This window comes from Emydura macquarii, unplaced genomic scaffold, assembly GCF_026122565.2.
Source record: "Emydura macquarii macquarii isolate MOO-44397 ecotype Brisbane River unplaced genomic scaffold, CSIRO-AGI_Emac_v2 contig_2448, whole genome shotgun sequence".
NCBI lineage: Eukaryota > Metazoa > Chordata > Testudines > Chelidae > Emydura > Emydura macquarii.
Window position 1 is genome coordinate 3,401,852 of NW_027132585.1, and position 12,596 is coordinate 3,414,447.

The 12,596-nt window shown below is 38.3% G+C and overlaps 1 protein-coding gene across 2 annotated transcripts in view; it reads left to right on the plus strand.

Moving 5' to 3' along the window:
- Positions 1 to 12,596, plus strand: part of SEPSECS (Sep (O-phosphoserine) tRNA:Sec (selenocysteine) tRNA synthase) — a 61,732-nt gene that overhangs the window by 8,228 nt on the left and 40,908 nt on the right. For both annotated transcript variants that reach the window (XM_067562563.1, XM_067562562.1), the window contains exons 3-5: positions 2,728 to 2,846; positions 2,936 to 3,094; positions 5,426 to 5,579. In XM_067562563.1, the coding sequence (XP_067418664.1) occupies positions 2,728 to 2,846; positions 2,936 to 3,094; positions 5,426 to 5,579 (432 nt within the window). The remainder of the gene's footprint in view (positions 1 to 2,727; positions 2,847 to 2,935; positions 3,095 to 5,425; positions 5,580 to 12,596) is intronic.

Genomic DNA, 12,596 nt, shown 5'->3' on the forward strand with positions numbered 1-12,596 from the left:
ATCAGTTTCATATACTGTTTTTTCCATTAGCAAATCATTGAAAAGTTATGTAACAAAAAAACTCTTTTGTTAAAATTATCTTTTCAATGTGTTTTCACAACTTTGCCCTTAAGGAAATTGTGCTTATTCAAAATTTTGCAATTCTGACTGGTCACATGACAAAGCAAGAAGGGAAGAAGAGACTTCCATGGTTAAAAAATAAGTTCTGTATTACTTGTGCTTTAAAATTCAGTTTATAGAGCACAGCATTAACCCATTAGTATATTCAAAACATCTCCCTTCTTCTAAATATTATAATTAATTAGAAAAGATCCCTGGCATCCAAATGCCTGCATATTGATTGTTGTAATTATTAACTGCATTTATGACAGAGTTTAATTGACACGACCATAAACCAAGTCCATTAAAATTGATTCATTCAAAGGAGGCAGAACTATGGGAAGAGAGGGCTCCTAATAGCTTGAAATCCTGAGTCTTCCGACACTTGATGGCTGCACTGGATATTGAATTTTAGAGACATTGCTTTATCTAGATCCACTGTTCTGGGTTGTTGTCCTATGCCAATTATCTGTGTTCTATTATGTCATCTCTAACATCAGTAAAGTGAAATTAACTGGAATTCCCATCTCAGAAGTGTTGGCAAAGGACATATTAGAGACCAGGATTCTAGTAAATTCCACTTTCATAAATTAAGCTCAGTTTGGCCAAGTATAATAGGGGAGACCTGCAAAGAAAACCATTGAACTAAATTCCTTTTGCAGTTGCAACTAGATATGGTATTTTCCCTCACTTCTTGATCTAAATTGCACTTCTTTAAATTTACTGCATGGTCAGAGAGATCTAGCAGTTTTCAAAGGCCCCTGCAATTCTTGTTAAGGAATAATTAGTGGAGAACAGACCTGGAGGTATCACCTCTGGCTTCTTTCTCCCATCCCACCTACTCAATTCTGTAGTCAGTCTCTGGTTTGATTGAGCTATGGGATCATAGGCATCTTCAGAGCTTCTTGCTCTCTCCTTCCAAAAGTGCTGATACCTGGCCTCTCTAAAGGAATGTGGTAGACTAGGAGCTGAACATATTGTAGATGACAGAGCCAAGGATGTCAGCTGCTGCTGGGCTGGGACAGCTCTGTCACTTTATGTTCCACTTATACCTACTAGCTTCAGCAATGGGAGAGAGAAGGAATTTTGCTAAGAGGAGTCCTTAATTCCATCCCCACTCATTTCTCCTGCCAATTAGATAGATAAGTTAAAGGGTGGGAGGAAGAGTCAGGCAATCTCTTCTTCTCAGCCATATTAAAAAGAATGAATTCGCAGAGCGAGCACAGCATCTAGACACACAGACTAGGTTGAGAAAGCGAACGTGTAGACTGAGGCCTTTTCTACACTAGCACTTATGCCAGCAAAACTTTGATTGGTATGAGAAAACACCCCCCTGAGCAACATAAATTTTGCCAATGTAAGAGCTTGTATGTACAGCGCTATGTTGGCAGGAGAGTGTCTCCCACTAACATAGCTACTGCTGCTTGTTTAGGTGGTTTTCTTATGTACACGAGAGAGCACTCTCCCATCGACAAAACGCAGCTACACAAGTATTCTTACAGTGGCACAGCAGTACTGATACAGCTGTGCTGATGTAAGTTTTAAGCGTAGACTAGCTCTGAGAAAAAGGGGACCAGTAAGGAAAAGCTATTGAGAGCATAGCGTGGGGAGAAAGCATTTTTGTAACTGTAAAGTGAGTATTATGTGTAATTTTCTTTCAATTATCAAACCAATTAACTGTTGCTGTAATTACACTGGAAGTGGGAGAAAAAAGCTTCAGATATAAAGCCACTGTCCTAAATGTTCTGAGTTCTCTCCAATCCATCTGATTTTCAGAGATGGCTGGAGTCCTCCTTGTTCCCAAGACAAAAACGGAATTAAAGGCCTCAGCAGAAGTATACTGTTGCTGAGCTTTCTTAGGCAGCTGCTGCATTTCACCAGTGGGTGAAGTTATTTCTGTAAGTGTGTAGATTATAAAGGGTTATGTGATCCTTCAAGCCTTAAAGGTGCTAAATAATATTCCATATTTATAAATGTAATTTGAGTGGTGTCAGAAAGATGCAAGAACCGAAGAAAGATGAGACTGCATAGAATGGAGGTGGTAGAATGTGGGGTTGGTAGAGAGAAGATGTGGAGGGAAACAAAGTAGTGCATTTACATTTAAATGTTTTTTAAATTTATTTTTAACAAAGCTACGTGAGCCACTTCACTGCTCTACGGATGTGAAATGTTTAGAAGGTAAAGCATCTGTAAAATCCCATGGGTATACATTGCATTGTATACTACTGATTTTTATTCTTCGGAAAATATGGGTGCTGAGTGTGCAAAGTGTGCCAGCATTTGTAGCACAATCTGAGGGACATCAGGCACTGTTGAAATTTCATTGCACTTTCTTTGGTAAATCTACTTGGTGGAGAAAGGAATCACTATTATAGGCTTTCTCAATTACTTTATTTGTTTAAGATGATGTTGTTTTTGTTGACTTACTGTACAGAAGTGAGTGAAATAGCCAATTTTGTGTTAATATTATAAAATGTATTGTAATGAAATTCGTTGTCAGATTTTGGTGTACATTGGATAAGACATTTTAAGTTATATTTATCAAACTAAATGCTCTTCGGAAAACAAGAAATATTGTTTTAGGACTTGAAAAATTCTTAATATATGTTTTCAACCTTTTTGGGTCAGGTTAATCCATGGAATTGGAAGGTCAGGAGATATTTCTGCTGTCCAGCCTAAAGCAGCAGGTTCTAGCCTTTTGAACAAACTTACTAATTCAGTAGTTCTGGACATAATAAAGATGGCTGGTAGGTGTGAAATTAATATTTCTCTTTTGTGGGTACATATGGCAGTTAGCAAATACTTTGTTTTTACCTGATTTGTTTTTTATATACAGGTGTCCGGACTGTGACCAATTGTTTTGTGGTTCCTATGGCAACTGGCATGAGTCTAACCCTGTGTTTCTTAACGCTGCGGCACAAGAGACCAAAAGCGAAGTATATTATTTGGCCACGCATAGACCAGAAATCCTGCTTTAAATCTATGATAACTGCAGGTAAGGGGAAGAAGGTGCATTGAGCATATAATGTAGCATTTTAATATGTACTACATGTGTTTAAAACTATCCTGTTGATAATAGTGCTGGATTCATAAAACTTGGTGTCTGGAAGCAATCAGATAGACAAGTGTAGAAATCTAAATAGAGTACTGGGATGTGTAATAAGAGTTCAGAGATAAAGATGATATGACTGCATAAAAGGAAAGTGAGGAACAGGTCTAGAATATCGTACCCAATTTCAGGTACCATATTAGAAGAAACCAAAGAATTGGAAATAGTTCAGAAGAGGACAGCAGTTGAGTGTTTAACTAGGCAGGCATAGCATTCTCTGACCATAGCTTATTGTATGGAACATTATTTATTTATTTCAGGTATTTGTAATGGCTGCTTATATACCGAGGTGAGGTTAAGAAAAATAGATTTATAGTAAGAAAGAAGAGCGTAAGAAGAGACATGATTGAAGATTTAAATAAGATGGATGTCACAAAATTAATGAAAGAATAATGGCTCAAAAAAAAGTGGCACATACTGGATGTCTAGGGATGGCAATTGCATGCAAGGTCTCTTACCCTACCTCACCAGTCTGAAACCAGTCTAGGTCAACAGTAACTAATTCAATATGATAGTTTCAGGTTGTCTAGTCCAAAATCTTGTGGACAGGGGCTCACTTCAGAATTTCATCCCTGCATCTCGAGCTGAGGCATGGCCCAAGGAGGGAAGACCCACACTGATGCTTCCATTCTAGAGTGGAAATTGAAGAAGCCCTGGGAGAAGGAGCAGGCCTGATGGGAGTTCAGTACAAACTTCTTTACACAGTTGAAAATTAATGTGTGAAATGGACTGCCAAAATTGGCAAGTTGGGGTGTTTGAAAATTAAATAAGAAATTATAATTAATTAAAAAAGACAGGGTACAAATGTTACAGAAATAGGTGACCAGATATAGATGGATCAGTGACTTCCCTCCATAATAGAAAGTTACTTTTTAATCCTTATTTTGCTTGGGGATAGTTGTTTAAATTATTTTATTTTTTCCTGTTTGCTGTATGCCATTCAACAAAAACTGATGGAGGAAAAAGAAACACAGAAGATTATAGTGCCTTTCTCTTTACCTGTTAATTGATATGCAAAGTATGGAGGCTAAACTTGCTAGACCCATTGTGGAGGAAAATGTATGGTTCTCAAAATCACACCATAATTTAAGTCTCGTTTGAAACTTACTAGTTCGATACTAAGTGTTTGGAATTTTAATAATAATAGAGTCTTAACTTGCAGCTCTATTCATATAGTTAACATGCATAATTAAGCTTTTCAGTAGCTCTGCAAATTTTAAATGATGTCATTTTGTCATGTACTGAAAAAAACTACTTGTGGCACTATGGACTCATGCAACTGCATAGTACCTCAGGTAGTGGCACAACTGATAAATGAATACATGTGCACAAAAACAAGTTTTAAACTTTTTAATGTAAATGTGTTTAAAATATTTCTTTCAAATGCACTGTATCTTGGGTATGATCTTCAGTGAGAAATAGCCACATATGAAGTTTGCAGCTGTGAAGTTCAACTTTTTTATTGACTCTTAAGACTTGTTTAGGCACAAAAACTCTTTTTAATGTGATTTTTTTCTTCAGGGATTACTTAACTCAAAAATGGATTAGTAAACTTCACTCAGGTTTTCCAAAAACAAAAATGTCAATTTTAGGATGAGACCAAACGTGGACATTTCCAGGCTCTGAGGAGTATTTTGTAGAGAGTTGTAAATGAGTAAAAACAGAGGATTTTGGTGAAAGTTGAGATGCAGCCTTAACTACAGGTTTTTCTACAAACTGGTTTTATTTTTGAGAAGCAATGTGATTTGTATTTTTAGCAAGATTTTTGCGGCACTATGCTTTAATAGACCAGATGTTTGGAAACTTGAAAGGAAGTTCTTTTGACTGATTTCACTTGCCTCCCTCATCCTGAACATTTAAAAAATAAATTGGGAGTGAAAGGGTTAATCTGCTTCAGTAAAGGAGATTACCTTGAACCCATTACTGCTACATTGTTCAGCTTGCAAAGGGCACTAGCTTTTATCTAAAGCCCAAGCTCTCCAGTGGGCTGCAGTGTAGTTGTCTGCTACATTGACAACATAACAAAATAATTTATGTATAAGTATTCTAAATGATTCTGAGCCTCTGAAGTAGCCTGTTACCAGAAAAAATGAGTAGAAATAAAAAAAAATCTGAAATTAAATCAGAGCCAACAAATGTGCATCTAGTCTGAAGATATAGACATGTAAAATTACTGCTCAATACACACTGATGTCTTGTTTTTATTGGCTGGATTAGGTTTTGAGCCAGTGGTGATAGAGAATGTATTAGAAGGTGATGAGCTGCGCACAGACCTGAAGGCTGTAGAGGCTAAAATCCAGGATCTTGGGGCTGAAAACGTTCTCTGTGTTCATTCTACTACATCTTGCTTTGCTCCAAGGGTACCTGACAGGTAAATCCTCATGTAATGTTTGGTAGCTATTTTCATTGTGTTAATAATCTTCACATTTATGCTCATCTTCCTAAAATTGCTTAATTATTGTCGATAGTTAATGAAGCAAAATAGACACGACCGTGAAAGTTTCCTTCTGGAATTCAGGGAGCATGAGGATGGAAATAATGCTCCTTCTGCAGAAAATCATACCAGGAGGAGCAGAAAAGGAAGGACAAGAAATAGGGCAGATCTTCCTTTTCTTACGTGACTGAGGCTAATAATCTCTCATTGCTTTCGGTGATATAAATGTGATTGTAGCCAGCAGTTTTCAGTGATTCCACAGAAGTGAGTAACAAAAGTCTTCTGTGAACATACAAAAGAAACTGCCCTGCTAAGTCAGAGGTCACATTTTCTTAGTTACAATTCCCTGTGCTTCTGTCTCCTTTAGTTTGCTGATCATGGATGAATTATTCTCATTTGACCCTTTTTGTAGCCCAAGGTGAGGTGTCTGTGCTCTGTGAGAATTCAGAAATCCTAATTTAGGACAGTGTAAATATATTAGCATAGCTGCAGCATTGCAAACCCAAAATGTAGATGTACTGCGTTGATATAAAAAGTGATTTGCTGTGGTTTACCTTGGTTTGAGCACTTCCTGGCTGATCACATGATGCTGGCTCTTTGTTTCCAGCTGTTAAATCAAATTAAAATAAGCTTAACATACATTACATTCTTTCCTAATATTACATTTCCATGTAAGCTATTACTGTAGTTGCCACAGGGATGTTATTTAATCACTAGTGACAAGGGAGATGAACTACACAATCAAGAATGGGAGATAATGCGGTCTTTGAGACACTGTATTAAGAGGTGGTCCACACTATGAAATCTTTGAGAATTCTTGTTCTGGAAACTAGAAATTAAAAACACTCAGAATGTTTGGACAGATTTTCAAAATGAGACTGGTTGTTGTTGCTTGGAAAACCTGCTTTTGTGAATATAAATAGGTGTCTGTATATGCAAATAGACAATAATAAATACAAATACTGGGTTTTGCCAGTATACAAATATATATTTGTGGGTTCAGTTGTGTTCACAGTAAAAATTTTTTGAAGTGTAGGTTTTAATAATATTTATTGTTTAGGTTTTTGAAAACATATAGTACCTTAACTTGAGCATTAGGAATTATTTTGTTTTGGAATTATACCAAGTTTAAATAACCTTACTACTGTTGTTATTTTCTTTCTTTCATTAATTACTTTGATACCTGGAAATGTATAGCTGAATGTGTGTGATTTTTTTTAAATGAAATACTATCATCTTACAGATGAAAAATGGGTAGTGAGAAATATCTTTCACTCTGTTATCCTACTTAGTCAAAACAATCTTAAATTATATTGATTTATTGGGTTAAAAATAATACACTTATACGTGTTGGTAGAAGGAAAGTAAAAAGTGGGACTAATAATTCTGTCAGAATACTATGAACATTACCTGAAGATGAGCTGGAAAATGTATTGGTTAGCTTGAATCAAGACTACCAAATCAAATAGTTTGTTTTAGAACTAGTGTACATTTCTTTGACTCCTTTGCCGCCTCCTTTGATATGGTAGTGTTCTGTCTCCTGTGACTCAGATAAAATATGATGGCTACATTAGAGTATACTACAGATATACAGGGTTCTGAACGTTTTATTAAAGGGATACTGCCAACTATCAAAGGTCACAAGATGCATCTTCTTAAAAGGAAGGTAAATCCCATACAACATTCCAGAAGAATACCTTTTTATATGTTTATTTTTAAACATACATTTTTGTTTTAATCCTCTGTCTAGAAATGAGCTGAAATGACATGTTTCATTTTTTAAAATGTACATGCTACATGAGATATGACCTTCTAAAAATAAAGGTTAATTTTTTAAGCCTATGTTCATTGTGTGACCCGTTCATGCCAGGTCAGCCACCTGAAAATGCCAAGGTCAGGGCAGGCTGTAAAAGGAGAGCAGATTCTCCCAGCACTGGTGGTTGGCACTGAAGTCAGACTTCACAACCAGCCACAGACTGCACTTCTGAATCTCCACAGAAGCCAGTACACAAATGCACACAGTCCCCTTTACTGCATTTTAGCTCCAGGCTCCCCAATCAACACTAGGTCCAATAAAGACACCAGTTATTTAAACTCTATGCTCTTTACTAAAAAGGTTCCCTCTGACCCCAAAGAGTCAGCCACAGTACCAGTACAATATAAGTTTGGATCTTACCTAAAATATCACGCTGCTAGCCAATCCTTTAGTAACTAAAACTAAAGGTTTATTGTAAAAAGAAAGATATAAACCATGTTAAAGGATTAGAGCAATCACAGATATACAAATGATTAAAAGTCCATATACATCAGGTTTCTGGAAGAAATGTGGAGTTGCAGGCTTGTATAGTTCTCTCTGGTACACATCCAGTACCTGGATGGGTCTAAGTCCTTCGGTTCAGTTGCAAGATGAATTGATCCAGAGATAGGTGTGTGTCTGCAGACTGGACAGGAACATAGACAAAATGGATTCTGTGGTTTGATCTTATATACCCTCTGTCCTGGGCAATTCGGCCTGGGGAAAGTCACAAGAACTAATATGGAGTCGAGAGTCACATGGGCCAATCTTGGTGACTCTTCAGATATGCCTGGGGTTTCTTCCTGGGTCCCTTGCCTCTGTAAGTGTCTTAATGGGCCCTTAAGCAGGCTATTGTCTTGCCGCCTTTCTGTCTGAGTGTGTCCCAGCCAGCCCAAATTGACATACAGAAATATCAAATGCATCCATAACTTTCACTTTTCATGTAATACATTAACATAAGTATTATTATCTTACTCAGCATGATATATCCTTTCTAACAGTACCAGACATGATAGATCTCACATGAATCGTTATGATTCTGCCATACTGATGTCACACAGTATACTAAATGCCCCCCCACGCAAGCCAGCCCATGTAACACGTTGTATGCCCCTTTTAATCACCTCTCTTTATTGGAAAGAGCAGACCCATAACATGCGATTTTAGCACTTGGGGGGGAGCAAGCATATTTGCGCCTCCTAGAGGCGACGTGTGGATGGGTTACGTGGGGTCACATGCTCCCACAGATTTCTGCCTTCCATTTAAAACAGAGGTTTTCAAACTCGGGCACGCCACCCTAGGGGACCCTAGGGGAAACAGGAGCTGGCAGATTGGAAGCTGATGGAAGCTAATGGAACCCTGGCTGTCTGTGCTGTGGGAGCCGGGGCATTGGCTGCCTGCCTGGCAGCCCTCCCTGTCCTGCTCCCCAAGCTGGGCCACCTCTGTACTGCCAGGTGCCCCAGGCACCACTCTGAGCTGCGCTGCTTACACACTCTTGCCTCTCCCCCAAAGGAGCCAGGCCAGCTGGAGATGCCCCCTGGAGCTGGTCCCTGCCCACAGAGCCTGGCTGCCATGAGATGCTCCCCGAGGCACTCGCTTGCCACTGCCCTGGCGCTCCTTGCTCTGCTGCTGCTGAGTGAGCATCTCACTGAGCGTCTCATAGCAGCCAGGCTCCATGGGCAGGGGACAGCTCCAGGAGGTGTTGCCAACCGTGCTGGGCTCCTTCAGGGGAGAGGCAAGAGTGCATGAGAGGTGCAGCTTGGAGTTGTGTCGCTTACCATGCCTGAGAACGCCCAGCCATGCAGAGGTGGCCCAGTTCAGGGAGTAGGGCAGAGAGGGCTGCCGAGCAGCCAGCCAGCGCTCCCACTCCTACAGTGCAGAAAGCCAGGGGCCCAAGCGGGCCAAGCAGCTCCCACAAGCTTCCAATCCACCAGCTCCTGGCAGAAGGCAATGGTTTTCAAACAGTGTTCATACTCCCGAAGGTATCGCACCCCATAGTTTGAAAACCTCTGTGCTAAATGGAAGACAGAAATGTGTGGGAGTATGTTACCCTGCATGCTCCCGCCTCCATGCCACCCCATTTTTCCCCCCCTCCAGCTTTGCACCTTGGGCCGCTGCCCTGCTTGCCCCACCCTGATTATGTCTGTGGAAAAAGACACCATTGTTATAAATCCCATTCCTTAGAGACATCACTTCTCTGACAATATTTTATCTACTGTTGCTGTGAGTAACCCCTAAGATGAAGATAGGCAAAAGAGAATAAGGAGAAAACATACTTTTATTTTTTTTCTGTTTGTTTACCTTCTTCAATTAAAAGCACTTTGTGTATAGTCATTTGCACTGTTTCTTTCAAATAATTAATAAAGTTTCCCTCATTTGTGATGTTCTTTCACAGAACAACAGGGGAGAGAACAACATTTCTAAAAAATAGAAAACTTTTGATCCTAAAACCACAAAATGGGCTTAGAGTTTTGTGTAGTATCTGAACTTACCTTTAATGCTTTTTGTTTAAACTCACTAGATCCTTTGATGTTTATATTTAAGCCATGGAAGCAGATTTTTTTTTTAATGGTCAAAAGTTCACTGATAAACTTTATATGTGAAATACTAGTACATAATAATTTGGCATACAATTTCTGTTGTCCAAATTGTTATTCATCAGCTACATGTACATCCAAACAGAATTATACAGATAATTTCCCTGATTATGCAATGGAAAATCTTGTAGGAAAAAGGGGAGGAGTCTGCCTGGTGTACCTCCAAGTTCAGCAGAAAGTAGGTTCCTTTGTCCACTGAAGCAGGTTCCTTTCTCCGCTGAAGCTTAGGAGCCCCAGAAGGCAAGCATTTCCTTTGATATACACCTAAACTTCAAGCTAGTAAAACTTGCACACTGATGGAAGTCCACAGGAGGGGAACTCTTCTCCTTAGAAGTTGGGAAATGAGCCTGACCAGTATTTTGGGTGCAGCTGATCAGAATGACAGTATCAACATGTGAAATTCATCTCCCATATTCCAATAACACTCTTAATTCTGACCCACAAGATATACTTACAAAGTTATTGATGTTTCCTGAAAGATTTCATTAATATGTAATATTGAGCATAGTTAAGGGTGGATATGTGAAGTGATTTTTTTATATGCCAAATATGGTCTTTAATTGAATGTTTTAATTGTTTAAGAGTATTAGAATATTCATGTAAGTATCTTTAACTGGCTGTTTCCAATCTTTCTAATAATTAGGTTTTTGATGGTAATACTGCCAGTATGTTGTGTGTGTGAGGGTTAAATTATTTACTTCAGCAACCTTAACTCTGAGTTTAGCATTTGGTAATTAAGAGGGGTCTAACATTAAATGAACCAACAACAGTGGATAGTGCGACAATTGAGGAAATACAGTGCAAAGGAACGTCATCTTTATTTAAAATATTAGGTTAATATATTCTGTCTTACGTTTTATATTAATGCAGATATGTAGCAATGAGAGACTGTATGTGCAAGAGGCAGAATAAAACAATGCTGTGAAAACTTTGTTTCCTAATTTCTAAGGAATATCAATTTTAACATTGCATTAAATTGTATTTCGCACATACGTTTATTCTTGAAAATATTATATTTGAAAAGTTAAGAAATGTACACAGGTTGGAGGGAAATCCAGGGATTTGAGAGAGATGCCAGAATAATTGGAACCCTTCTCAATGTACTAAAAGTATGGATGTTAAAAAATACAAGAGGCCCTGAACCTGAAGTGAGCTCTGCAGGGTGAACCCCTGTTTGTGCAGAGCTGTATAGACTTTAGTGGGGCCTGAGGTTCACCCACATGGAGCTCATTGCAGCATCTGAGCCTATGTGGTAAATGAAAGTTTATCTGGATTATAAGAAATCAATTCCAGGAAGATGCTGATCCATGGATCTTTGCATTCCACAATAACAGGACTATTTATTAAGGCTAAGGAAAACCTCTTTTGTTAGCAATAGTTTATCTGAGATATGAAAGGAAAGATTTTGGCGAAAATCTTGAAATGATAGTTCTTTGAAAAAGAAGAGTATAGGATTCAACTTAGTGGAAAGGGATAATTTATTGGTATCTAGTAAAATAACATGTAGATGGTAGAGAATACCGATACACAAAAAAATACCAGCCGTTCAAGTATTGTACTAACTAGGACTAAGTTAAACTCAGCTGAAATTAAGCGTACTCAAACTAGTATGGCCATCCTCTTTTAGACCCGTATTTGAGAAAGCACTTAAGTCAATGGACTTAAGCACATGCTTGCCTGTATTCAGGACCTTAAGCATCACCTTTTGACCCCACAACTGCAACTTACTTTGGTTACTATATTGTATTCATCTGAAGATGTAATAATTTATGTGCAACATTATTTGACTTTTTAGGCTTTTTACTTTAAAATTGTATAAACCCCTCAGTTCCAAAACACACATTCTTGTAGGTTCATGTACAGACCAAGTATAAAATAAAATAATTTGGTGGTCAAAGGTGCCAGATTGGAGTAATGGAAGCCCTAAGTCTATTTCCCACAGTATGAGTAGCAGTAGTGCATGATTCTCCTCATAGATGTCAATACTTCTCTCCCGTCTTATGGAGGAACCACTTTCTATTGTCAAGAGGATAGTGTTACCTCCATGCCAGTTTACTACTAAGCCTCTGCTTAGAATGCAAACGAGTGCCAATTGATGTCAAAGGTGCTGGTGGTTTTTGAAATATGGTCACTAGGATTTGTACTGAGACTACCAACCCATTAAATATAGGGCACTCAACAGCTATCAGACAGTAACGATTTTAGTCACTACCCAGCTGGGTTAGATTGAACTGAGAACCTAAAGGTGAAAGGCTCCCTGTCCTAGGCTATTTCCAATCTCTTTAGACATTTTGACCCCCACACAGACTTTGAAACTTCAGTCAAAGCCTTTTTGGTGTTGAGTGAAATAAAAAAAAAATAAAAAAATTGAAAAAATACAGTAAGCTGAAACATGCTTTTTAAAAAATAAACCAAAAAAATTTAGCAACCCCAATGAAGATTTTTTTGGGAGTGCTATTTACCAAAAAGTTCTTCTGGACTGATGTTAAGCATGAAAAATTTGAGCCCAGCCCAAAAGGTTAAAGAGTGGGTGTACGTACCTGAGAATGTTAGTTTTAAAAA